At 52.9% G+C, this 27,319-nt stretch overlaps 1 protein-coding gene across 3 annotated transcripts in view; it reads left to right on the top strand.

The window, feature by feature from the left end:
* The window catches only part of RALGAPA2 (Ral GTPase activating protein catalytic subunit alpha 2), an 87,274-nt gene that overhangs the window by 59,350 nt on the left and 605 nt on the right, over positions 1 to 27,319 (top strand). For 2 of the 3 annotated variants that reach the window (XM_065835692.2, XM_065835691.2), the window contains one exon: positions 19,926 to 20,047. In XM_065835692.2, coding sequence (XP_065691764.2) covers positions 19,926 to 20,047 — 122 coding nt within the window. Of the gene's footprint in view, positions 1 to 19,925; positions 20,048 to 25,560; positions 25,601 to 27,319 lie in introns of all 3 variants that reach the window. The other variant, XM_071805571.1, reaches the window with a different exon arrangement.

Raw genomic sequence — 27,319 nt, 5'->3', positions numbered from 1 at the left:
CCCTGGCAGGGGTGACGTCCCCACTCCGAGGGACACAGAGCCCTGGCAGGGGTTGCATCCCCAACCCAGGGGATGTGGAGCGTGGCGGGGGACGTCCCCTGGAGCCCTGGCAGGGAGCGCGGGGCGGCCGTGCTGTGTGCCGGCAGTGGGGACAGCATCTTGCCAGCAGTGACAGCTGAAGTCACTTGTTGGGAAGTCTGTAAACTCCGGTTACAGCTGCACTTGTCAGGGGCTTTAAGGGAAGTGTAATCAGGCACAGAGATTAATTTGCATCTCAATTAGGCCAGAGTCAGGAGGAAGCAGAGGGTCTGTTGCTGGAAGGTTGTGGCAGAAATCTCCTGGGCACAAAGGGCTCGCAGCCCGGCGCTCCAGCCAGCGAGGACAATGTCCCAGCGCCGTTTCCATGGGGACCGGGACCGCAGCGCGCGGGAGCATCTCGCTGTGCCGCAGCCGCCCGGGCCTGTGACACAAATTCCGCTGCCGTGCCCAAATACGCCTTTTCTGTTGGAAATCTCTTTGGAAATGAGGAAGGTAACTGTGGCAGACCACGTTGGATTTTTTTTAAGATTTTTTTTGTGTGTTTATGTAACTGTTTCTGTTTTAAGGAAGTTATTAGGGTAGGAGAAGGAGTAACTAAAAAATAAATAACTGTATCTAAACTTGAGTTTCAAGCCGTTGTTTGTACAGGTCCAACAGCGCGTGCAGGCGCTACACGGGGCAAAGCCGGGCAGTTAATGCGGAGCTCGTTGTGTTCTGAGCGGTTACAGCTCAGTGTCTCTGGAGCTGCTGCAGTGTGTACGTGGCCGTGGACTGTTATCCACTGGTGTATATTCAAAATGCCCGTTTTTCAGGCGTGGGTTCATCTGCGGGGCAGCAGAGCGCTGAGCAGAGCGGCTGCAGCCCGCGCTGGTCGCTGCTCCTCCGCTGGAAAAAAGCTGCTTTTTCATTGAAACAGGATCTTACCAGTTCTTCCTCTGCCATTGCAAACAGCTGGGGTACCCACAGTCGCACCCGTGTCACTGGCTGCGTTTGAGGAGGAGCGGGAGAGCTGTGACACGTCTGGTGTCACCGTTGGGGAGCAGCCTGCGCCAGGGTGGCCCACGTCCAGTTGGCGCCTTCTTCATTGATTTCTCATCGGCTTTGAATTATTTTTGTAGCAGTTTAAGCTATGTGTGTCTTTCTGTGAATGAATAAATAGGGAGTTAGTTCCTGTTGGGACTTATTGAGCATTGACATGTTTATTACAGAATTACCTTTTCAAGCAGTCTCACTTTTAGGATGCATTGGTTTGGTCTTACGGCAAGAAAAGGGGTTTGTTTGTGTTCTGCCTGTTGATTCCTTGTATTTTCCATACTCTTGTGTAGCATCTGGAGGAGACTGTAGTGCTGCGTTACCCTGTAGGGCAGGAACAACCAGCGGTGGGGTGGGCATGCAGGAACAACCATTGGTGGGGTGGGCGTGCAGGAACAACCATGGAATGGGTGTGCAGGAACAACCATTGGTGGGGTGGGCGTGCAGGAACAACCATGGAATGGGTGTGCAGGAACAACCACTGGTGGGGTGGGCGTGCAGACTCGTGCCAGCCGGGCGCTGCTTCTGCTGCGCAGGCTGCGCGTCCCCGGTAGCTGTGCAGGGGCTCTTGGAGATGTAATCCCAGCAAATCTCTGGTATCAGCTGTGCTGCTTCTGCCTTTTTCATTAATATCAACAGAATTACACAAGGCCTGACCTAAATTCTCTTAGCCTGGGAAGGAAGAACCCGGACGGCAGCGCAGGTTGAGCACTGGATGTCACCGTTGTGCTGCCTGCAGTTCGCGGTGCTGCTTGGGGCCAGAGGGGAGCACAGCCCTTACCTTGGAGAAGTCCTCTGGGACACGAATAACTGGACATTTTACCCACTGCAGTGAATATGGGATGCCTGCTTAACCATACCAAACTAGGAGCTCATTAGGATAAAATCAAAGCACCGTTTAAATAGGTATCAAAATTGATATCCATATCTTTAGTTCGCTATAGTCCATCCAGATATTAACCCATCTACTGCATGTTTCTACATATTGTCTGGAATCAAGGAGATGAAGCAAAGAATATCAGCTTTGAATTCCGAATGAATTCCTTTTGTTGGTTTAAGCCAATTACTGATTAACTTAGCGGAGCAGCTGAGCTGCTCACCTGCTTTATCAGAGACAGCGAGGTGTTTGTGTGATGGACTTAATGGTGTGCGTGGCCATCAGAGCCGGTAGGTGCTCGGAACGGCAGATGCCTGAAAGCACATTTTGCCCACATTTCAAAACGTGCTTTGTTGATCTTGCACTTAGAACTCTGCTTTGGTTATAAAGGGGTGTTTGATCGTACTGTGAAAATAAAGCAGAAAGCCTTTTTAGAGAAGGGTGCACAATTTGTTCCCTTTATTTCATCCAAAGAAGTTATGCCCTCGAGCTATATGGATGCTGTTAGGAATGACTATGAAATTCTAAAGCATGTGTCAGCGGAGCTGCGACAATTTATGTGACATGGCATCTGACGGTTTGCTGCTGCGGTGATGGGCTCTGGCTCTCGGGAGAGCTGCTGCAGCCAGCCCTGGCTGCGCCCGCGGGGAGCGGCGCTGCGCTCGCCCTGCGCCGGCGCTGGGGCTGGGACGGGGGGCTGTGGGGCTGGGACCGGGGGCTGTGGGGCTGGGACCGGCAGGTGTGGGGCCGGGCCGCCAGTGTCTGCGTGGAGCACCCCTGAGCTCCTCCAGCGCTGCTCCCGCCGCAGCCGATCGATGGCCCGGCTGCCGTCTCCGCGGTGCCTCCTCCCCTCCTCGCAGCCAGAACCTTCCCCAGGCAGCGATCGATGCCTCTAATCTGCTCCAGCCTGTAATAAGTCATGCGAGGCAAAGCTTTTAGGTGGCATTACACGGGATTGTGGAGGCGGCTCTTCAGCTCTTATTCATCCTGCTCTTCATAGACTTGCTGAGAAATCTACTGCATCCCACTTGTGAATATATAGAGAGTATATAATGCTGCTGCGGATTCAAACTTCGCGTGCCGCTGGATGATGCGCGGACGCAGTGGGTTTAAATGTCCCTGGTTTTGTGCATGCACCTGTACACGCGTGTCCCTGCTGCCCGTCCCTTGCGGCACAGTCTGGTGTGCGGTGCCGTGGCCGAGGGCGTCCCGGCATCACGGAGATGTGCGTCCCCGCAGCACGGAGCTGTGCGTCCCCGCAGCGCAGCGCATGTGGCTGCTATAACGTGGGCATCGTTATTCTGCTACACAGCTGGAAGCTGTAAAGATCGCTGAGAAAGCCCCCAGCGAATTCTGCAGCGGAGTTTTCAGCGGCGCTGAGTGCTGCAGTGCCCGGTGCTGATCGCTGTGCAGCCAGAGTAAATAAACCCAGCCGCTCCAAAGGCTTTTATTTGCTAAGTGATTTAATGGGGAGCTCCAAAAATGAGCCAGTGGTTAAGTGACGTCGTGAAGTAATGGTTCTTCAAACGAAAAGTGAATTCGCTGTGTGGTGTGGGTCAGAAGCGCGTGCGTGGGGGGAGCTCGGCTCTGGATTTGTTAAATGATGGAGACGTGCGCTCATTGAAAACAACATTCCTAAAACACGTAGCTGTACCTCTTCAGCCTCTAGCAGAGACTGGAAAGTGATGATCTTGCTGGGGATGGTATAGTACATAAAGTATAAGGAGCAGGTCAGGACTGGGAATTGGGATTTTGGATCTTAACTCTCCTCTGCTATGGAGTAGCTGCTGCTTTGAGTGAAACACTTGGTTTCTTTATTCCATTTCTTCACCGGTAATATTTGTTCATTAATAATTTTGTAGGAAACCGGGCTTTTTATTTAAGCACTTGTGTCCTAGCGCTGAATCAAACTTGAGCTGTGCGGAAGGGTTCAGGTATGGGGCCGCTCTTAGGATTGCTTTTAACGATTTCTTAGGTCCAATGCTGAGTAACTTCAATGCAGGGTAAGTCTGTAAAAGCCCGGCGCAGCTCTTTGTGTCCTCAGAAGCAAAACGCAGTGATTTCTCTGCCGCCCACGCCCCTCCAGCCCGTGTTCAACCAGGGGCTCTCGGTCAGGTTTGACACGGCAAAACCGGTGCGCTCAGGGTACTGCTCGGTACTCCATTCCACCTTACAGTGCCTTCGGGGGTGTTTTCTGTTTGGTGGTTCATTTGATTCCCTTTTTCTATTTATCCGCCAGACAAAGGGGTTTGTGTTCTTTGTATTTCCAAAGCAAGTTTTGGTGATTTTTGCCGTCCTGCGCCGGATATCTCGGAAGGGACTCGCGTAGCTAAACCCTGCGATGCAGCTTTGGGAGGCTTCGGAGCTCTGTCCCAAAGGGGTGAGAAGGCCAGGACAAGGTGTGCGCGGCGGCGCGGGGCGGCTCGCCAGCTGTTCCGCTCGCCCCGGTGTCCGGCGGCCCCGCCGCTCCGCTGGGGACGCCACGTGGCCCCGCGCGGGCCCTCGCATGGCATATGGTGTCTGCGGCCATACGAGATGCAAAACTATTCTGCCGCTAATGCACAATGACTCATAGCATTGCTAATTTTTCCAACAAAAGCCCACTTCCACACCCACACTTTTAACCCCTCAGGCTAAAAAGCCGCCTCTTTAGTTTCAAAGCCCTGGAAATGTGAGGAGGTGGCTACGTGAAACCCTGTATTTATTTAGAGCATATCCACGTTCTAACAATTATTTTGAATTTCGGTAAACCACAGGTTTGAAACTGCTGTTCTAACATATGCTACTTTTTTTTATTCCAAAGTAAATTAATTGTCAATTGTTGTGAATTGGGGTTTTTTTTTTGTAGTTTTTAAATTTTTGGTAGTTTTAAATTTTTTTGTAGTATTTAATTTTTTTTTAGTTTTTAATTTTTTGGTAGTTTTTAATTTTTTGGTAGTATTTAATTTTTTGGTAGTACTTAATTTTTTGGTAGTACTTAATTTTTTGGTAGTATTTAATTTTTTGGTAGTATTTAATTTTTTTGTAGTATTTAATTTTTTTTTGTAGTATTTAATTTTTTTTTGTAGTATTTAATTTTTTGGTAGTTTCTAATTTTTTTGTAGTACTTAATTTTTTGGTAGCTTTTAATTTTTGGGTAGTTATGTCTTACAAAAATAGAACTCAGCGTAGATAATAAAAATACATTTTCATTTTAAAGAAGAGTCAAAGCAATGTCATTAGTGCATCTACGACAATTGCGTATCACAGCACAGGTTACCCAGCTGCCTGTTGTAAGCAGCTTGCAGTATCTTCCCTATCCAGCAGCTCTTTGGGGAGGAAGATCAGACGCTTTCCAACCAGAGGGAGCTGCTGGTGTCACCGGTGCTGATTCTTAACCTCCCCGTCTGATCCCTTTGTGCACCGCGTGCAGCGATCGTTTCTCTGTTTTAATAAAATCAAGTTAAACTACCCTGAGTGATTTAGATTAAAAGGATGCATCCTGATTTCTGTAATCATCAAGTTAAAGCGTGGAATTTGGAGAAAGCTGCAGCGCCTCCCGTTTTTCCTTCCTCACTATCGCACTTCTGTGCGTGTTTCACAGTCAGATGAACTGTTGGGGTTCTAGTGCATAAACAGGAGCAGATGGCTTTTAACGATTTCTTAAACCTGATGCTAAGTAACGATCTGGTACACGTACAGCGCTTTCTGGTTCAGGTGTGGGGGGTTTGGTTTGGGGGTTTTTGTTGTCGTTTTGTTTTGTGAGTGTGTGTTTGTTGTTTTGTTTTAACTCAGCTCGTTTCTGTATTGAGATCCTGTCTGTGAACCAGCCTGGGCCCGGGCTTATGAGAACCTGTGACTTCTGCTCAACAGCTGGAACTGTTGTACCTCCGTGGATCCCAGGTCTCCTCCCCTGTCTTTGGTGTCGCGATGTGCTGATCCCACCTCCGCAGTGGGGCAGAGCGGTGTGGGGCAGAGCGGTGTGGGGCAGGCAGCCAGGGAAGTCACAGCGTTCTCTCTGTGACAAACAACCCGGCCTTAGCTCGGCTTTTCAGAGCCGTGAAGCGTTGGTACCAGAAGCGCATCATTGGGAAAGTGAAGTCATTAAAGGTGATAGAGTAACGCGAAGCTGGCGTGCGCTGCCCTCTGCTCTTGCTCCTGGAGGTCTCCCGCAGTTGGTGCCGTAGCGTGACTGATTCTCTGCCCTGGAGCGTTTGGAGCCGTGGCTCCACACTAACACCGTTAGGGCGACAGGAGCGTGGCAGGACGGATGATAAAGGTGTGGAGCCCTCACTGGGGAGCAAGCACTGGAGCTGATGCTCAAACTCCACGTCTCCAGGGGAGCTCCCCCCTGGCTGTTGCTGCCTGTCCCCTGCACACCTTCCTCTCCTCTCCAGCCTCTGCTGCAGCCGGAACTCGGGCTCTGCAGACACTGTGTCCCCAGTGCTCCAGGGTGAGACGTGGCAGTGACGGGGGTGATTTTGGTCCTTAATTTTTAACCAGAACTCCCTGTTATTTGAAGGTTTGGCATTGTAGGAGTAGCAGCTACACGTGCAGTTACCAGCTTTGAATGACCTCGGCCCCCCAGTTTTCTGGGGAGCTGCATTTCCTAGTTGTGCCAGTCTTGAGCAGCCTTAGCACGCTTGACATCTCCATTTCGCTGGCAAGATAAAAAGAAACACAGGTGTCTTTATTTTCAACAACGTGCAACACAGGGTTCCCCTTTCCTCCGTTCTGCAGGGTTATTTGTGGAGCGTTGCCGGGTCTCTTTGCTGCAGTGACCCCGTGGCGCGCAGCGGCTGCTGCGTCCCCAGCGTGGGGACGGGACGGGACGGGACAGCCCTCCCGTTCAATCACGGCCGGGGCTGCGGCAGGGGAGCCCTCAGCGGCTTTAATTCAGACCCCGTTTCTTTACGGGCTTCCGCAGAGCCTGTTGGCTTTTGTGCTCCCGTGTTTTATGACTTGTTGCCGTGATAATTCAGCTCATCTTACAGGTTTCTCTAATTGTGATTGATGTGTAATCATTCATTTTATTGAACCTCATTAAGGTCTGCGAACCTCTGTACCAACTTACAGTAATTAGAGCCCAGATAGCCATTCCATCTGTTCAGAAGCACTGTTTAATTAATGAACTTTTAACGTGTTCTTTGCCTCGTAAAAGCGCTCAGTATTCTCAGGTTGTTGAATGGGATTTGCATGCCGGCATTTCCGTTTATTTTAAATGCCACAGCAACACCGTTTTGGAATCCCTAAAGTCAACACGCGGAGTCCCGGGGCCTCGGAAGGCAAAGCGGGGAGGTTGCACTCTGAGTTTCAATTTTTCACGGCAATTACAGTATCTGTAAAACTGGGGCTTGCAGATAAAAGGCTTATGTGGACTTGAGTGTTCTTTTATTGCCCAAACCAACAATTTCTGGTGTTCCCTTGTGTCGTTGAAGAAGATAGACAGACGCTAGTAAACAAAACGTTTTCTTTTTCGTTTTAGCGCTTACTGGAAGAAATGCGAAATACCAGAAATACCGCGTCTGCAGACACACGTTTTCCTCCCCTGTATTTCAGCTTTTTGTTACGCTGAGAGCAGCAGGACTGAGCTTTAGTTTTTTTCCTGTAGTGTTTGAGTATAATGAGATTTGAGGACAGAGCGGAACCGGTGCTGCTGGGGTTACCATAGGGACTGCTGGGATAATGGCCCAGAATCGCGAGGCAGCGGTAGGGCAGGAGCTGCGAGCGCTCGGGGCGCTGGGCCGTGTTCCCCGCGGGTGCTGAGTCAATGCTTCACGCAGGACGCGTTCACAGTTGTGGTTTTAAAAGCGAAAGTAAATTTCAGTTCCCTGCTCAGACGGAGGAGGCGACATTTGCAGAATGTCAGGATTTTCGAGAAAAACAGCCTCAACAGACTGTCATGTGGTCCAATAGCCAGGCTGAATGTGACCGTCCAGTTCCTGCCGAGCGCCTCTGGAGCTGGGGACATCAGTAAGGGACAAAAGGACGTTTTCCTGGGACTCTCTTGCATTCATGATCTGTTGCTGGTTTTTATCCATGGCACGGTGTTGCAGTGGTGCTTTACCTAATTAGGACTGATCTGTGTTTACCTTAAATATTCAGGACAGGAATTAAGCCGTGCTCCTCGGGTCCCTCCAAATCCTTTTCAGCATCCGCGGGCAGACCATCTGCTGCGGTCCCACCGCGTCCCTGCGCGTCCCTGTGTCCTGGTGAACACAGCGTGCAGCCCAGCCCCTGTCCCACCGCGTCCCTGTGTCCTGGTGAACACAGCGTGCAGCCCAGCCCCTGTCCCACCGCGTCCCTGTGTCCTGCTGAACACAGCGTGCAGCCCAGCCCCTGTCCCACCGCATCCCTGTGTCCTGGTGAACACAGCGTGCAGCCCAGCCCCTGTCCCACCGCGTCCCTGTGTCCTGGTGAACACAGCGTGCAGCCCAGCCCCTGTCCCACCACGTCCCTGTGTCCTGGTGAACACAGCGTGCAGCCCAGCCCCTGTCCCACCGCGTCCCCTGTGTCCTGGTGAACACAGCGTGCAGCCCAGCCCCTGTCCCACCGCGTCCCCTGTGTCCTGGTGAACACAGCGTGCAGCCCAGCCCCTGTCCCACCGCGTCCCCTGTGTCCTGGTGAACACAGCGTGCAGCCCAGCCCCTGTCCCACCGCGTCCCTGTGTCCTGGTGAACACAGCGTGCAGCCCAGCCCCTGTCCCACCGCGTCCCCTGTGTCCTGGTGAACACAGCGTGCAGCCCAGCCCCTGTCCCACCGCGTCCCCTGTGTCCTGGTGAACACAGCGTGCAGCCCAGCCCCTGTCCCACCACGTCCCCTGTGTTTGTGTCCTGGGGAGGCACGGCACGTGTGGCCGAGCCCTGGGGACAGTTCCTGGTGCCGCGGGACCAGGCGCCCTGCCTGTTGTTCTGCAGCATCGCGGTGCCCAGCGCCAGGCACAGTCAACTTTTCTGTGTCCGACAGTTCTCAGACGCGTTCACCTTTTGTTGTGGGTTTTCCTGGTGCTGCTGTTCTCTCCTGGACCCATTCTAACTTAAGTGTTGAGTGTTTGCATGGCCCTAAAAGAGGAGTTTGGGAACAGGTTGTTTTTATTTCCTCTCCGGTGTTTCCGTGTGCGATCTCACCCTCTCAGCGCTGACCCTGCGCCTTCCCGGTCGGCTCAGGCAGTTCTAAGCGTGCTCCGCCGCTCCCGTTTGGCGCTGAAGTGGTTTAACTTCCAGGTCGCTGACACATTGCAAGAAAACCGTGGTTTTTCTCAGGCTTTTGGGGAGTTCCCCATGTGTTTTGGGAGCGCACCGGTTCGTGGGGGCTCAGGTGAGCGAGCTTAGCTCCGGCGCCCTGGCTTTGTGCTGCTCTGCCGCTCTGTGCCTCGCACGCTGGGATCTGAATGGAGCTCTTTGAGACATCCCACCGACCGGGACTGAGCGGAACCAGGTGAATTAGGCTCTTTTGGGAAAGAATTCGCTCAGCGTGTGCATTTAACAAGGCTTGTTTATAAAATCATACCGGTCCTTTGCAAGCTGAGGTTCTGAGGGTGCAGTCCCTGTCCTGCTTTCCACAAGCATTTGGGCTCAGCGGTTTAACTCCTCACCAGAAAAAAACCCATGTTAAATAACTGGCATTTACATGAAGATTTTAATATTGCCTATATTTTGTTTACTACTACTTGCCTTTTTTTTTTAGGTTAAAATATTTATAGCAGGTTTTTTTGTATGTTGCATGTAAAATGTGTTTTGCGTTATTTGGCTTTATTAAGAGAGATAAGAAGGATGTCGTTCTAGCGGTTGTTAAATATTATTGCATGTGAATCCATATTTTAAAGGTTCAAAGGCTGCACTCGCGCGTCTGTCTCTGTTCTCTTTGCTGCTGGTAAAGATGTCCTCGAATCAAGCATTCACATTTGTGTGAAAACCAGAATTCAGTTCAATCCATGCATAGATTGTCAGAAAGATTAAAGTGTGCATCATGCAATTTCTCTGCTTTCAGAAAGGGGCCTTTGATGTGCTAATGTTCACTTTCTCCCTGTTCATTCAGAAGTGCTGGTCATTGTTTTGAGCTGCAGAGCAGTATCTGCGTCGGGAAGGCAGATTCTAATACCCTGGTAGCCCAACCTTGCTCAAGGTAGCGTAATATAAATATGCAATAATATTAATGGCATTATTCACCAGGATCAGATAGCAGTGTGCCTGCACAGATGAACACCGCGGCGAATCCAAGGCACTTATTGAAATGGATGTTGCAAAAAGAGCCAGCTGTTTGGTTTTGACTAACACGCTTAGGTGTGTCGGTACCACTGCTGCTGCACCGAGTCACGCAGTCGGGTTTTGCGCAGGACGGAACCAGCGAGCGCAGCAGCCTGCTAAAACCCATCCGGAGACAAGGCTGTGATGTGTTTCCAAAGTTCATTAGCAAGTGAAATTATTTGGACGGGCTCATCTGTGTGGCAGCGGCTGTTTTGCAGTGCAGGGCTGAGATGCTGGTGGGGCCGGGGCCGGGGCGCTGCCCCTGTGCTCGTGTCTGCTCCCCATCGCCGGGCACCGACCGCGCTCCTTTGGTCACGGGCCAGAGACCCAGTTTGCTGGGTTCCTCGGGAAGAGGAATGCAGAAGGTGGTAGTGTGGCTGTGCAGGAGTTATTGCAGTGTTTATTATGGTCTGTACGAGACCCAACAGTTGACTGTAGAGCGATAAACACCTTATTTTCTTAACCTGGGTGAAATTTGGTGGTCGAGTTTTGAGAGAGTAAGTGAAATAGTCGCGAAGTGGCCTCTGGTGATGGATGTTGCAGGAAAGGCCCATCTAGAATGCTGAGCAGCTCTCTGCTCAGAATTCAGGGGAATTGCCTGGTGCGTTTCTCGAGCAGTAGGAAACCGCGGCTTTAAAAAGGTTAAACAGCGAAGCAGAACGTGTTCCGAACTGCTGCTCGCGCCGTTATTATTCTAATTAAAAATGAAGTTATGGTTAAAAGCTGTGAGTTGAAAAGGCTTCTAACTGGGCAGGCGCTTGGTGGCTGAAGCGGAGGCTCGTCAGCGCTGGGGGTGAGCGGGGGCAGCGCGGGCTCCGCTGCTGGGCGCCCGTGTCCGCTGTCCCTGTCCCTCCGGGTCCCGCCACCACCGCTGGCGCTTCGTCACGAGCTCCTCTGCTGCTCCTCCCTGCGCGATCTCCATCCTCTCCTGTATCTGAAACGACAGCAAAGGGTTCCGAGACCTGCGGAAATTCCGCAGTTGTCACCGGTGTCACCCACCTCTCGGCTCCCTCTGCTCCGTCACCGTCGCTTCTGCTCAAACTTACAACTCGCTTCTTCTGTAGTCTGTGGTACAGTCCTCTTGGCCTGTAATTACTGTGATGATGAACCTCTGTGGCCAACTTGAGGTATGTAAAACCTATTGGGAATGTTTTAGAAACGGTCGGACACGTAGAGGAAATGAGCAGCAGTGAAGCGATTGCGTTCACTTGCCTTTTTGTGAAGGAGTTGTTACATTTTCAGTTCTGCTTGCCCGCCACCCGCACTTTAGAAGTAGAAAAGGCAGATTCGATAAACAGGCACCAGCGTTTTAATGTGCTCCTCGGGGGGAACAGAGAGAGATCGCAGCGTGGCCGCGGGCTGCGCGGCGCGTGGAGCGGGATCCGTGCCCACACAGGGGGCGCTTCCAGGGCAGATGCGTTAGTTTGAGCACTGCCCTAATCACCTGCTCCTGGGGATCAAATTTGGTGCCGTGGCGCGAGCCCTGGGCCGTTCTGCCGTACCTGTTGCAGGCTGCCCGCGCCGAGGGGCTTTCATTTAATGGATTTTAAGCAACGTTATTCAAAGATCAACAAAAGGCATACTGCGTTATATGAATAAAAGATTTCCTCGGTATCCTTGTTAACCCTCCAGCGCCTCGCTAATGTAATTGAAGTGCAGCCACCTGGCAGGGAGCCGCGGCAGTCAGCTGCACCGGAGCGCCCGCACCGCGCCAGGTGCCGGCTCTGCCGCCACGGTCACCGCAACGCCCGCACAGCCACCGGTGTCACCGCAGCACCCACACAGCCACCAGGGTCACCGCAGCACCCGCACAGCCACCAGGGTCACCACAGCACCCGCGCAGCCACCGGTGTCACCGCAGCACCCGCACAGCCACCGGTGTCACCGCAGCACCCACACAGCCACCAGGGTCACCACAGCACCCGCACAGCCACCAGGGTCACCACAGCACCCGCACAAGTTGTTGGTGTCACCCACAACACCCACACAGCCACTGGTGTCACCCACAGCACCTGCACAGCCACTGGTGTCACCCACAGCACCTGCACAGCCACCGGTGTCACCACAGCACCCGCACAGCCACCGGTGTCACCGCAGCACTTGCACAGCCACCAGGGTCACCACAGCACCCGCACAAGTTGTTGGTGTCACGACAGCACCCCCACAGCCACTGGTGTCACCCACAGCACCCGCACAGCCACCGGTGTCACCACAGCATGCGCACAGCCACTGGTGTCACCCACAGCACGCGCACAGCCACCAGTGTCACCACAACACCCGCACAGCAGCCGGTGTCACCACAACACCCACACAGCCACCAGTGTCACCCACAACACCCACACAGCCACCGGTGTCACCCACAACACCTACACAGCCACTGGTGTGACCCAGGATCAAACACCATGAGCCACTGCACTGAGCGCCCTCACTCAGTCCCGGGCTCTGCTCTGCTCTGCTCTGGAATAGCCACAAGAGTTAGGATGTCAGATTATCATTTTAAACTCTTTTTTGACTTTACGGCTGGGACATCCCCACTGCTTTCTCGGTGGCCTTTCTCTGGTTTGCCCTTCCTTGCTGTCCCTCTCATGTACAGCAATTTCAAACATCACTGCAGCAACAAGTGCATTTAGTGTAGAGCATCTTGCAAATGGTGTCACTCGTAATGGATGTGATAATAAGCCCCACAGTTACCTATCCCTGATTGTAATGAATGTAAATTATCAACTATAATAGACCTGAAACTGAGCCATTTAGTGTTAGTCCCAGAAATAATGAAAATATCTGTAATAAACCAGAAGGGGCAAAGTTATTTTGTGTAATTATATTTTGTTCTGGTTGTAGCTGCCTGATCCTTATGCTCTTATCAAACTGGCAGTGATGGTTTATTAACCTTTAGCAGGTGAGAAAGCGTGATTATAAATTAACCTGGAAAGGTTTTCCCGTAACCAAAGAGTGGGAGCCGGAAGGCGAGGCTGCTGGTGCCAGCCTGGGCACAGTGGTGACCCGTGTGCCGGGACAGACCCGCGGTGACCCGTGTGCCCGTGTGCTGGGACAGATCTGCGGTGACCAGTGTGCCGGGACAGACCCCATGGTGACCAGTGTGCCGGGACAGACCCCATGGTGACCAGTGTGCCGGGACAGACCCCATGGTGACCCGTGTGCCGGGACAGACCCGCGGTGACCCGTGTGCCGGGACAGACCCGCGGTGACCCGTGTGCCGGGACAGACCCCGCGGTGACCCGTGTGCCCGTGTGCTGGGACAGACCTGCGGTGACCAGTGTGCCGGGACAGACCCCGCGGTGACCCGTGTGCCGGGACAGACCCCGCGGTGACCCGTGTGCCGGGACAGACCCGCGGTGACCAGTGTGCCGGGACAGACCCCGCGGTGACCCGTGTGCCGGGACAGACCCGCGGTGACCGTGGGGATCCCGGGGCCCTGCTCACCCCACGGGGCAGTCACACCTCATCAAAGGTACTTGCGTTGGGTTTTTTCTAGGCCGTGTGTTAAGATCCTTTATGGTTTATCCTCTTTCGAAAACAAATAGTAGATATTTGTAAATATTTATAACCGTTTCACAGTTGTAACCCCGTGTATTTTCAGGGAGATCAAGCTTTGTAAGGATTTAGACTTGGAGAACATTTAATTTGGAAGAGCCGGAACATCATTATTGAATACCAAGAAATGAAATACCTCTGTGTGAGTGATACACTGCGTATTAAGCAGCAGAGGAGTTAATTCATTACCTCTCCTTGGGCTTACAGCACTTTTCACTCCTTCATTTAAGGCTTGGATTCTCCCATCAGCATTTGCCCATTGTGAGCAAAGTGACTGATTCAAAACTAACTGAATTACAGCTTTTTCTAATTTATTTAAAATCTAGAGAGGCGTTTGGTTTTGTTGAGGTGGGTAGCCCATGGTTCTGTATTCTGTGATGACAGCAATCTCCTGCCCAGCCCTTGGTGTACAGGCACCATTTAAACAGCACTTGCAGCGTCTTGCTCAGAAACTTGAAACAGACTTTTACCAACAGATTTGTAGGTGAATATAATCTCGGTGTGGATGAATCTCATCTCAGCTGACGTGTAAGTCTTTGCTCGTCCTGCCTTCGCGCTGCTGCGGGCTCTGAGCTGTCAGGAATTGTCCCTTTTTCAACGTGCAAAGCGTCCAGGTTTCTGAAGCAAATGCGCGGGGAAGTATTTTGATAATTTCTCCCTGCTTCACCTCATTGTTTAAAGGTAACGTTGAGACAGAAGTTGACTTCTGATTTACTGTAGCAAAATTATCTTGCAAGGTACTTGTCTTGTGAGTCCGAGCAGGTCTCGAGGATTTTGAGTTACAGGCTGTGGTTGTGCCGCGCTTCCCGTCGCGGTGCTTCAGTCCTCGGGGCTGCAGTGCCGCAGGTTGCTGCTCCGTTTGGTTTCGGGGGGTTCAGCAGGGGCTGCTACCCCGGGACCCCCCAGCCGTGTACTGACCCGGTGCTGCTGGCGCTGGAGGAGCTGGGGCCACCCGTCCCCAGGGCGCCCAGGAGCTGGTGCAGCCAGGTTTGGCGCAGACCGCGCTCACCCGAGCGGCCGCTGACGCCTTTATTTTCTGGTTATGGCTCCCGGCAAACATTCCGCTCTCTGCCACGCGTGTTTTAGGACCAAATGGCGTTATCTGGCTCGTCCGGGGGGTTGTGGCCGTGCAGAGCCCCTGTGCGGAGCCCCTGTGCAGAGCCCCTGTGCGGAGCCGCTCTGCCGCTGCCACCTCCCGGCTCCGTCACACTATCGATGTTTCCAGCGTGTAAGCAGTTCCCAGCAGCTGTCAGATGCACACAATAAACGGCTCCTGCTTCTCCCCCGAGCTCCACTCCCCAGTTAATCCGTGTCTGCGGCCCAAAGCTGAAGGTGCTGAGGTCCAAGACATTTTGGGACTTCCAAAGTCCGAGATATTTTGCAGTCTGCCGCTGCCACCAAAACCAGATGCTTCACCTTATGAGAGAGAGAGAGGATTTCTGGCTTTGCAAAAATGGATCGAGTTCTACTTAAGCTCTTAAAACTTCAGAATTCATTAAAAAAATCCCAATTAAAATCACATTTATGTTTCTAAAACATATCAGCAGAAGTGTTTTAAAAATATATCGTTTACATTTTTAAAAATCGTTAAAGCTGGAGAGGCAGGAAACGTGGTAAGGAAACAAAGGCTGAGACCCAAGTTACTCTCTAGTTTCTTGAACACAAAATCATCCTGTGTAACTTCTAAATGTGTCTTTTCGTCTCTGTACCTACGTGCTCTGGAAATTCAGGTTGTGATACTGTCCCTCTCTGTGGTTTTCTCTCTTCTTCAGTGTAAATGGTTTGGGCACAGCAGTCCTGCCCTGGAAACTGAACAATGCTAGCGTGAAGCAAGGTGCTCCATACGGCAGAGCGGAGCATTCCTCAGCGCGTTTAATGTATTTGTGTGGATGCGGAGTATTTGTTTCTCACTTAGCGCGTCCTGGTGCTTTAGTTTCCATTAGGTCACCCAGCCGCCCGGCGAGGGTCTCGCACTCGCAACGCGCTGAATGACACCACGTGGCTCGGCCATCTGTAAGCGGTGAATTAATCACCGGCGCGGGCGGACAATGTCTTTATGTTGCACATTCAGATAAGCCGCATTGTGTGACAGCACACGCCGGCCCTGACTTTAATTAAATATTTGCTGCGCACATGCTGCAAAGCGGAGCGAGCTAACGATGTCCCCCCGGCCCCGCGAGGAGCAGCCGCGGGACGGGGGCGCGGGACGGGGCTCCCGAGATCCCCTGGACAAGCTGCCAGGGCTGCCAGTGGATCCCAAAGGCAGCGCGGGGATCCTGCTGCTGCCCTTCGCAACAAAGAACCGGTGGTGCTGCTTTAGCGGAGAGCACTCTGACAGAAGCCTCCCTTCCCCGGGACGCGGGTGTGCTGTAACAAAGGTGGTGATAAAAAGGATGGCATCGCTGGTATGTGGCTGACAATGGTGGGGCAAGGGCAGTGTATTGTCCCTGTGCGTTCAAACAGTTTGAAGGAACTGGAACGCGTAAGTGACAAATATAAGATGCCCAAAAGTAAGTGGAATTACTGAACTAGGTGTATTTTGTTAGGGGCTGAATCAGAGTCAGACTGCAGCAAAGTGCAGGGGAAGCATCGCTGGGGAACGTGGGCCCTTCCCTCCCGTTCTTTCCCCCTTGGTGACGGCCCCGTTTGTGGAACGCGCCAGCTAATTGCGGAACGCGAGCGTCGGCAGCTGTACACACACTGATAACACGGGCAGCCGCGCTGTTGTGACGGCCCTGGAAACGCGGCCCGGGGATTTGTGTCCTGCGGCCGCGGGCAGCTCCCCGCAGCAAGGCCGGGCTCTGCCGTCCTGAGCTCGTCCTGAGCGTCCATGGTCTCCAGACCCGCTCCTCGGTGCCCACCCGGTGCCGCAGCCCCCTGCACACCGCACGGGCCAGTCTCCGGCACGCGTCGCTCTGGTGCTTTGGTTCAAAAGAAAGCACGTAAATCCACGGTTGTTGACGGGTCCGGTTTAATTGCACCTGTTCGGTGAAGGATACGTGTTACTGAAATTCCCCCAAAAGTTTTCTGTGAAACTAATGCAGTGCTGGTGGTCACCAGACCGTAAACACCGGCAAGCAGTTTGAGTTTCACACTGCGATTGCCTATCACAGCACATTGAAAGCACGGTAACTCTGCCCTGCTCCGAGCTTAAGGAACACAATTAGCTGCATTAAGGTCATTACTGATACATTTACGTTAACCTCAATTTTATGGTCTCTGCTTTATTCTACTTTGGTAAGTCCCCAAAATTTATGTTCTGGTTTGTTTGCGAGTCTGCCGTTGTGGTGTCAGGAGCAAACCCTTCTCATGGGACCATCTTTGGCTCTTGTAATACAGCTCGAGAGGATGCTGAAATGGTGAGAAGTGACTGATGGGTAGTTCGTTGTGCTGGAACCCCAAAAAGGCAACCAGTGAGACAGAAGTCGGGCACAGCCCTGCGCTTCCTCTGCCTCCCAGCCCACCAGGCCTGCCCCGGGAATCAGAGCTCAATTCTTCCCCTCCTGCAGTTGTATGTATTCATGGTCAATAGTTCACGCCCGGTCACGGCTCTCTCTGCCATCTAATGCAGGAAAGAAGTAAAAGTGTTTGTGCTCGTTGAAAACATTTTGCTCTGGAGCTTTGCCTCGGCAGGAGCAGAACGTAAAATGCAACTGCTGTGGAGGGTGTGCGGAATTGCCGTACGTGTGGGAAGAGGCTCCCATCGGTGTGGGCAGAACCGCGGGGACCCCCGGGGCTAGCGGGGTGCGGCTGTGCGGGGCAGCGCTGGGACCCGCGCCGAGCGCCGCGTTTCTCGCTCAGCATCGCGTCGGACGGGTGTGCGTGAAGCCGCACCGCAGCTCGGTCACCGGGGCTGCAGTCCGAGCGCTTGTTGCGCTGGCATGGAAGCTCGCTACGTGCTGATAAACGTGCTTCTTGAGGCTGAAACTGAACGTTCGTGTTTCAGGCTGCTCCTGTACAAATGAGCTTGAAATGCTGAGTCCCGCGTATTTCGTGTTGCTATTCTTCAGGTGTGTTATGTTCTCTCGGATCCTCAAAACACGGTGCTTGGGACTCTGCGGCACCACGACTAACACGGTGATGCCCACAGGAGATCCTGACATGGACAGAGTTAAGCAGCAAAGGGTGGGTTTGTCTGCACGCAAGAATAAGTGACGGAACAAAGATTTGGTGTGGGAGCTCAGTATTTGAGACGTGCTGTTCTACTGACCTAAGCTTACAGGCTGGAGGTATTTTTAGAGGGTTCTTTACAGATTATTATGTTCCTAATGCCCCTGTTAAAATTCCTAAGCTTTGGTAAAACTTTGCATGACTTTCTAGCGGATCCAAACTGTTTTCCCTAACGTGCGTGTGCTGGATCCGCACCGAACCGCGCTGTGCTGGGCGCGCAGCTTTCGAGAAGCAGCAGGACGCGATCAGGCGCAGCACGAGAAGCCTTTCGGGCTCCCCGCCCGGCGGGCTGGCGCTGCGGCGCGGGCTCAGGTGCGGGGCAGCCGCCGGCTGAGCCTTTGAGCCATTTGTCACGCCCGCGCGGTCCCCGCGGCGCAGCACGTGCCGGCCCCGCGTGGCGGGGGTGTTGGACAGACGGCCCGTCCCGTCCCGCTGTCCGGCCGCCCCGGCAACAGCCGCCAGCCGGCTCCTCGGTGCCGGAGGCGAAGGGGCCCGGCAAGTGCCGGCGCTGCCGGGAGCTCGGCCCGGCTCCCCGGCCCAGCCGCCGGAGCTCAGCCGGCTCGGAACAGCTCAGCAGTGGCCGTCAGCAGCGCGCACCCTGGAACGCCATCACTGACTTTCTTTCTGCAGGGGTTCCTAAGAGGATTTATCACGTACCGATCGTCCTCTCCTGCACTAAAAGCAAATTCTTTTCTATTTTAGCACGGTGCCTATAGGAACTTGCACACAGCGAGGATGCGCTTTGCTCGTTCCCCTTGGGGCAGAACACCAGACCATCGCGTCCTGGTTTTAAGTATTGCTTTGCTCTGGGTTTTGTTGTTGGTTGGGTTTTTTGGGGTTTGGGTTTTTCTGTTTTTTTGTTAAACACTGTCTCAAAGTGCTTTCGTCACTGTAATGAAAGTCACAAACAGCACTTCTATATTAATTAGCGATGCTTCTCCATTCTAAACGCTCTCAGCGCGCTGCAGTGTCACCGGTGTTACTGTCCCTGCGCCTGGTCTCGCTGCTCCCGCGCGGGTCCGGCAGAGCCAGGGCGCCTTGCCCCGCAGCAGAGCCACCCTGAGGATCTGGGGACTCGTGTTCCAGACGAGGAAGCGCAGAATGAGATGTCACAGGGGCCACTGCGAGCGCTAATTCAAAAAGTCATACGCGGGCTCCTCCGGCCCATTGTAGACGCGTTTCAGACGCGATCCTGTTATTGGAAGTGTATGATTCACCTTCTGAGCAAACAGAAGCTGCAGACAAAGGGCCAAGATTTGCTTTCTCCGCTCTGAAAAGCCGCCGCAAGCAGGGGTCCTATTAAGACAGCTGGAAAGTTGCTTCAGCTTGTTACGCTTGTAAGTTTTATTGGCGACTGGTTTTTGATTACACATTTGAATGCTGTGTGTTCCAGGTTGCCGAGTTTTAATTAAAAGGCTATAGTCTCGATTTTAGATTGCTTTGTTGTCTGCATTATGCAGACTATAATGCCTGCAACTGGGGGGGGGGATTTTTCCAGTGTGCATCATTTATTTAGGACACATAAGACTACAATCTTCTAGCACCTGCCATAAATATAAACTTCACATTTTCAGGAATTGTGTTGGTTACAGTTAATTTATTTTAACAAGTACAGTGATCAAATAAATATGGGGGGCGGGTGTTTCTTCTCTGTCCTGTAGCTTGTTTCTCAATTCTAATAATGTTTCTAGGTGGACAGGATCGCCGTAACAGGTATGTTGCGTACCATGCCACGGCTCCCCTGTGCAAGTTGGGTTTGGTTTAAACAAGCCCGTGGTCCTGGGGCCGTATCTGCGCTGGGTAACGTTAGCAGGCCGTGGGACCTGCCCAGTCCCTGCTTTTCCTTCCTGAGGCCGGAGGTTCTCCCCATTTCCAGCCGTTCTGCGTGTTCGGAGTGGGCGGCTTGGGCCCCGCTTTCCGTGGCCAGCCTGGTTGAGGTTGCTGCCGCTGTGCCGCGCGGGTGCTGGCGGGTGTTGTGCCACAGCGTGTAATTCTGCACGCACGTTTCCTTAACCCGGTCGCTGCAGCTACGAGGAGAGAGCTCTGTACCTCGAAGCAATAATCCAGAACCACAAAGAAGTAATGACGTTTGAGGATTTCGCCGCTCAGGTCTTTTCCCCCTCTCCCGGCTACTCCCTGGGCGGAACCGGTGAGTCTCTGCACGTTATTCTTCTCTTTAGCACTAAGAAGCACTTGAGCGGCAGATGTACACCTGTTTTTTGTAGATAAATGCTTGCAAATTTAAGAAGACCATTCTTCCCCTGAATCAACTAATGAATATCAAAAGGAGTGATGACATTCATTTTAATTTGTTTTGCATCAGAGCTATTCACTGCGCTCCTTTCTTCAGCTATCCTGTTAACCCCCGGATCCAAGGAGGTTAATGAACTTTCTCTCGGTAATGTGCCTGGGCTCATTCAGGACGGTGGGTTCTTGCTGAGCTGGGAATACGTTGTTCAAAAGCGATGCCTGAATCGGTGCTTACTTATCGAGAAATAGTTCCTCGCAGTGGAGGCCGTTGCTGCTAATGCTAAATGGGGATTATGCTGCTGAGATACCAGGGTCAGGGATTAATGCAGGAGCGGTGTAAGGACGGTGTTGTTAGGAGATGCAGCAGCGCGCTGACACTGCCCTGGGTACAGACGGGCCATTTCGGGCGTCCTGCCAACACCTGCCCTGGGCCTGCGGGGGGGTAATGTATATATGGAGACAGAGATGTATATACGCACACGTAAACGCTGATCATCGTTCATCAGCCCAGCTGACGGACGAACACGTAGTGCTGAGCTCCCTGAACGTATTCCTTACATGTGAGGTTTCCAGCCCACGTTCGGTCAGCACGATAGGAACCGCTGCTCTGCTGGTTAAATGGAGTTTCAATAAACCCCTCCCCAAAGGAACCTTGAATCCGAACTGCAGCTTTCTGCTGCCCTCAGGATTGGTTTCTCCAGCCTCCGCAGAGCGCGTGGTCGCTGTGTGCCGGACTCTTCATAGAGATTCCATAATCCCTTTCCTACACTCGGAGGGTGAAACCGGCACTTCTAATTATTCCCTGCTACCCTTCGGATTGTTTAACAGGTTATTTTAAACGCGTATAAATGTAGCAGGACATCTGCTCTATTTCTCTTTAGCCCGGCTCGTTAGCAAATATCTTCCATCTAAACTGAGAAATCGAGGGAAGAAATTAAATTTGCCAGGATAGCCATCAGATAAAGCAGGCGGCGCATTGTGGGGCCGCTGGCCGCCGGCCCGGCTGCGGCGCGTCCGATCAGATAAGGAGCTGGCAGGGACGGGACATCTCCGTAATCGGGGGGGGACGGGGACGTCTCCATAATGGCAAGGGGACAGGGGCGTCTCCATAATCGCGGGGGGACGGGGGCGTCTCCATAATCGCGGGGGGACGGGGGCGTCTCCATAATCGCGGGGGGACGGGGACGTCTCCATAATCGCGGGGGGACGGGGGCGTCTCCATAATCGCGGGGGGACGGGGGCGTCTCCATAATCATGGGGGCACGGGGGCGTCTCCATAATCGCGGGGGGACGGGGACGTCTCCATAATCGCGGGGGGACGGGGACGTCTCCATAATCACGAGGGGACGGGGACATCTCCATCATTGCAGGGGGACGGCAACGTCTCCATAATCACGGGGGGATGAGGACATCTCCATAATCGTGGGGGGATGGGGATGTCTCCATAATTGTGGGGGGATGGGGACGTCTCCATAACCGCGGGGGGACGGGGACATCTCCATAATCGCTCCCCAGAGCAGCCTGGAGAAGCAGCCTCTGCTGATCTCTGCTGCGCTGGACGCCAAACGGTGGTAGAAAACCAATAACTTCCAGCTCAGAGTCACATTTGCTACATTAAAACCTAGAACAGCTGTGAATTAGATTCTTTTATAAATGCTGCCAAAGTCTGACACAAAAAAAAGATCAGCTTCAAGAGAAATGTAGATTTCCTGCCCACTGTCGTTAGCACTTTGAGTCATCTATCTGTTGAGAAATCTGCAAACAGAAATGTAGATACGTTGATATATTTGAAATGTTTTGCTCTATGCACAATTGTATTTCGTTTTCGCATTCTTCTTAGAGCACACGCTGATCTTATTATGAACAAGTTCGGTTTGACAGGGAAGGACAAATTTGTTCTATGATCTCAGGGTCACACTTTCTAAAGTCTGTGATTCTGTAGGCCAAAGCTATTTAAAATGTTCCCTGATATCTACTTAAGTTTTTGAGAACACTGTTAAATCATTAGTACCTGAACATGTTGTTATTATTTCATTATATTTTTTAAGACAAAAACCTGCCACAGTCAGGCCCTGATGTTGGACTTGGGAACATCAGAATGTATTTCCCGCTCACAAGGAGCCTGGAGCCCGGTCAGGACCTGTGGCTCAGGATCTCTGCTCCAGAGTCTCCTCGTGTTCCCACTGATTCACGTGCACGTTTACCGAGTGTTACGGAGAGCGGGGCCGGGTGCTGACGCTCGGACATGTTTTGTGTGGCACTGGTCACCGCGTGGGGCCGGTCACCGCAGCCACCAGCGCCCGCCTTACACTGCTCAGGTGAACTTAGCGTTAATTCTCCTGGGATCTTATTCTTGATACCTGACTGCAACGCCGTCATCGCCGTGTGACACCTGCGCAACAGGAAGGGTCAGTGAGTAAGTACACTTTTTGCTACCGTTGTTTTAGTAGTTAATGCAGTACAAGAAGCAAATCAAGACCGCTAAATTAATGGAACCTGTAGCTGCTAATGACACACGGCATTGGTGCGTTACTAACTATGGGCTGGGTTTATGTTTTGTGACGCTGGCGGATGCTCCGCTTGGCTCGGGGGCTGTGGTTCCTGAGGAACCTGTGCCACAAACAGGCGGCAGGTGCCACGGTCACGCAGGACACTTGGCCGGTCGGGCTCCGGGGCTGTTCTCAGCAGAGCCCTCAGCTCCCGCCCATGTCACATCCTGTGTCCCCATCCCATGTCCCAGCCTGTGTCCCATCCCGTGTCCCCAACCCGTGTCCCCAGCCCATGTCCCCAACCTGTGTCCCATCCCGTATCCCCAGCCCATGTCCCAACCTGTGTCCCTACCCCATATACCATCCCGTGTCCCCCTCCCGTGTCCCCAGCCGTGTCCCATCCCGTGTCCCCAGCCCATGTCCCCGTGCTGCACAGGCAGCCCCCGCGCACCGAGGGGATGTGCGGGCTGGGAACAAAGGGTGAGAAGACGCTGCTTTGTCGTTAAACTGGTACATTACATGCTGTATTTTAATTAGGCTGGGGATGAGAGTCAGCCCAGGAAATCCGCCGTAATCCAGCACTATTGAATTATTCTGATCCTCTCCCTCTGCAGATTTCTCTCCTTTTGGAGGACGGGTTTAAGCTGCGATTTTTTCCTCTTGCTCCCTCAGCCAAAATGAGGAACAGCTAAGCACCAAAATACTTGTGTGTTCTTCAAAAAAACCCAGACAAACATGGAAATGAACCAGGCACTAATAGATACAAATTGGTTCCAACCTGAATCACCTCTGCTGACTAAAGAGTGTTTGTTGTTTTGTTTCCATTGAAGATCAGAAGCCGGCGTTCACCCTTAGACACCAGAAGTGGTCGGGTGTTGTAGAGAGGAAAAGCGAATCTCCCAGCAGAGGAGGGTTTGTGTTTGGGGTCTGGATTTGCGAGGGCAGGTTTTGCGTGCTGCGAAGGGTTAAGGAGCCGCACACTTGACTCGGGCTGATCTCATCACGGCCACATCCAAGTGCATCTGTTGCCATGAGGTCACCCCGGTGCATGCTAATCAGCTGTGGCACCGCGCGGGGCTCCCGCGGCGGGCTCTGGGTGCCCGCAGCTGCCGGGGATGCGGCGGCACCTCGGTTATCGCCTCCCGCTTTCGTTCCTTCAAAGCAGCGTTTTCAGCGCTGTCAGGAACGCTCCGACGTGTGGTATCTGTTGATAAATGGATTCTCTAATGAATATTAGAGCACTGCCCTCAGCAACACTTGAGCTGCGGAGCCAGAGCCCTTTCCAGCGCTGCCAGGCTTTACAGCCCCGGAAGCCGTGCTGCTTATTTACATAAAACTGAGATTTCGCAGCCTTTTTGTTGAGAAGGCGACACGCGCTTTGCTTTGTCTCCGGACTCTGACATGCGTGGCTTTCTTGTCGAGAATACTTGACTGTGCCACAAACAGGATTTTGTTTATTCTAGTTCACTTTTTACTGTGTTGAGCTTTATCTTTACCTCTTTAAAGCAAAAGGAATATTTCAAATGGCCGTGTAGTTTTAAAACAGATTTTTGACAGAAACAAAGCCAAACCTGGAGAAACTGTTGTCTTAGACTTACCTTCTTTTTAATGCCAACCGAGCAATGATTCTTTTAGGTTTGGTTTTTTTTCTGCTTTTGGGGGAGGTTTGGTTTCTTTGGGTTTTTTTACTTCTTCGTTTGTGCTTTTTCTTTGAAAATGCACAGGGTGCTTTGCCAGCTCTATGTACCAGGTGCACTAGAAGGGTCTCCAGGTTTTGTATAATATTTGTGTGTATTTTTAGGGAAGCTGGATGGCGCTGTTAGGAAGAACACAGAGGTGCAGCGCGGCGGTGGCTGCAGCCGAGCCTGGGCTCTGGGCTCTGGGCTCTGGGCTCTGCGCTCTGCGGTGCCACTGGGGCAGCAAACACCGCCTTGCCTGTTGCCCACTCGGGCATCAAACGCCGCTTTGCCTCTTCCCAGTGGGGCAGCGAGTGGAAATCTTGTCCAGGCTGCGCCGTCTCCCTTCATTACTCTGCTCACACACTGGGCAGTGTGAAGAGCTCCAGCGCCGCTCTGGTAGTTGCAGACGAAGGGATAGGAGGGAAGGTTCTGCATGTTGACTGTGAGATAGTTTGTGTGTTTTCATGAGCGAGAATCGCTTTCCTGCGTTGGTGGGAGGCGGGTGCTGGAGCAGGGGGCTGGCGGGGGGGGGCAGCTGTCTGTCGGGGCGTGCGGGGGTCCCCAGCAGCGGGGACACACACGGTCACTGTGCTTCGTTCATCTGCTTTGCAAGAAGAGCAAGAGCTTTTTTCCTAGAGCAGGAAAAACCCACTTGGTTCTGTTCAGTAGATTTGAAATAAAATAAGCGCTCTCTGCCTTACAAAAATAAAATGTTTAAAGTGCATTTTTATCTGTATTACTAATTGAACCTCTACTCCCCCCTGAAGGAACACGCATTCTAACCGCTCCCCGTTCATCCCACACAGCGTCTGTACCTGGAGGAGGCGGCCGAGGCCCCGAGCGTCACCCCACGCACCCAAAGGCCTTTGGGACGTCTCCATGTCCCAGTGGTCTCCGTGTTGGTCACCTCCTGGTTTTTTACCCTGCCTACAGCGTCACAGCGGTTTAGGCCTCTGATGCCTCAAATTGTACCCAGTTTACAGCTGTATCGTCGCTAACAGTGCTGGAAACGCTGCTGTAAAGAGGCTGCTGAGGTCCTGCTGGACACAGGCTGAAGGGAGATGATGATTTGTTCCAATTTTCACCACTGTCACCTTTTTTCCATTGACAGATGCGAGGGGACAGAGATGAACTTTGTCTCGTGTTTGTCGGTTTCTGCTGTGCCAGCAACAGCCCGACCTTCACGCGAGCGCAACGCGTGTGCTGTTCCTGTATTTACATGATTTTGTGTTCTCTCCCTTTAGATTAGAATATGTAATGGTCTCGTTACAGTAATTGCCGCAGGTAAGAGCTGCTGCTGGCCTGGTGCTCCATCGCTACCAGCTCTTCTCCTCCTCTTCCTCCTGCTGTGCTGGGTGGCTCTGGGTCTGTCTCTGCCTGTCCCTGTCACCACCGCTGTAAATTCAAAGCACTCACCTGTGAGTCAGAACCCAGTGCTTTTTCTTTACTGCTCGCTGCGGAGCTGCTGCTTGTTTCTCACAGCTTGCGGTCCCGTGCACCCTGGGAAGCGCAGCGAGGGAATAACCCTGGGTACCCTCAGCGCCAGCGCCGTGGCCGGCGCGGCAGCCCCGCTTTGCCCGTCCCTGCGCGGAGCTGCCGGCGGGAAGGCCGCGTCCTTAGAGCTCCGCCAGACAGCTTGCGAGTGCAGTGATAAGATTTGTATGAAAGCCCTGCTCCTGCGTGGCTGGTGCCGCTCACTCCGCAGCTGCCGTGTCCCATCCATCACGCTGCGGAGCTCGGAGGAGCGGCCGGGACCGCAGGAATGCGCCGCTGCCCGGCGGTGCCGCGGGTGCCGCACCGAGGAGCCCCCCGGCCCCCGCCTGCTTTTCATATGCGCAGCCCGTGCATTGTTCAGCGCTTGCATGAATATTGCTTGAGCTTGTCCGTTTGCTGAAAACTGTATTATTTTGACCATCTGCCATTCCGCTGAACTGCAGGAATGTGAAGTCCGACACCTCCCTCGCGGCGCTGCCCCCCGCTTCTCCTCCCCGTGAGCAGCACCGCAGGTTTTGGTTTTAATCCAAAACTGACAGCTCCACAATTTTCACTGAAAATGCCTTTGCACTCTAAATCACATTTTTCACCTATCTTTTGAATGCAATATTTCCCCTTCGGACAGTTGTCCTGAAGGATGAATCCGGTGAGTAAAGATTGTCTTTGAAATGCAAATGCCGGTTTGCAAACTGGCTGAGAGGTTTCCAAGGAGCGAGATGTACTCTGGGTTCAGCTGCAGCCGGACCTCGGCATTGTTCCCTTCCCCGCTGCGCACCATCGGGCGGCTCGAGTCAGCCGGCGCACCAGGACAAGGTTATAAACCTCGTAGTGGGTTTTGGTGCATTTTCTGCACATTTGAGAGTCACTGGGGCTGGTAAAGTTGAAGGGAGCATTAAAGATATCCCTGTAATCATCACTTACATAAACTAACATGCGCACCCTGAAAATACAGCTTATTGTTCAATTGGAAATAGGCTTGTGCTGCAAAATGGCCCCACCAGTCTGGAGTTGAGAGTGGGTTGTATGCTCCGAGCCCTCCTCATCCTCCTCCTCCTCCTCCCCACGGGCTCGCAGGGTGCGAGGCTGCTCTTCCCTCCCATCTCCAATAAAACCCGTGTGTTAAGACTTGGAATCGTAACATGGTTTAAAAGTACAGTTTAAAAACTCCGTACCGTGATGGAGCCGGGAAACGCGGCTCAGCCGCGCTGGGCCGCCGCAGGGTCCGTGCGCAGGGACAGGCGGGAGCTGCGGTCCTGTACGTGGTGCTGTAATCGCTGCGTCCTCGTCTGTGCTCGCTCACACAACCTGGTCAGCGCTGGCCTCTGCTCGTCACCGCCTGTGGGGAATAATTGCCATGCGACTTAATGGTGAAAACACATCACTGCTGCAGCCGTCCAGGTCCCCCAGCCCACAGATACAGTTCATGAATGGTGGCCATGGGTGCACCGGTAATAACGGGCGCTCAGTGCCCTGCTTACGTACTGGAACTGCTAAGAGACTAAGATGCCT

Source organism: Patagioenas fasciata, chromosome 3, assembly GCF_037038585.1.
Source record: "Patagioenas fasciata isolate bPatFas1 chromosome 3, bPatFas1.hap1, whole genome shotgun sequence".
NCBI classification, from domain to species: Eukaryota; Metazoa; Chordata; class Aves; order Columbiformes; family Columbidae; genus Patagioenas; species Patagioenas fasciata.
The sequence above is the reverse complement of the archived record's forward strand: the minus strand, read 5'-3'. Positions and strand labels throughout refer to the sequence as shown.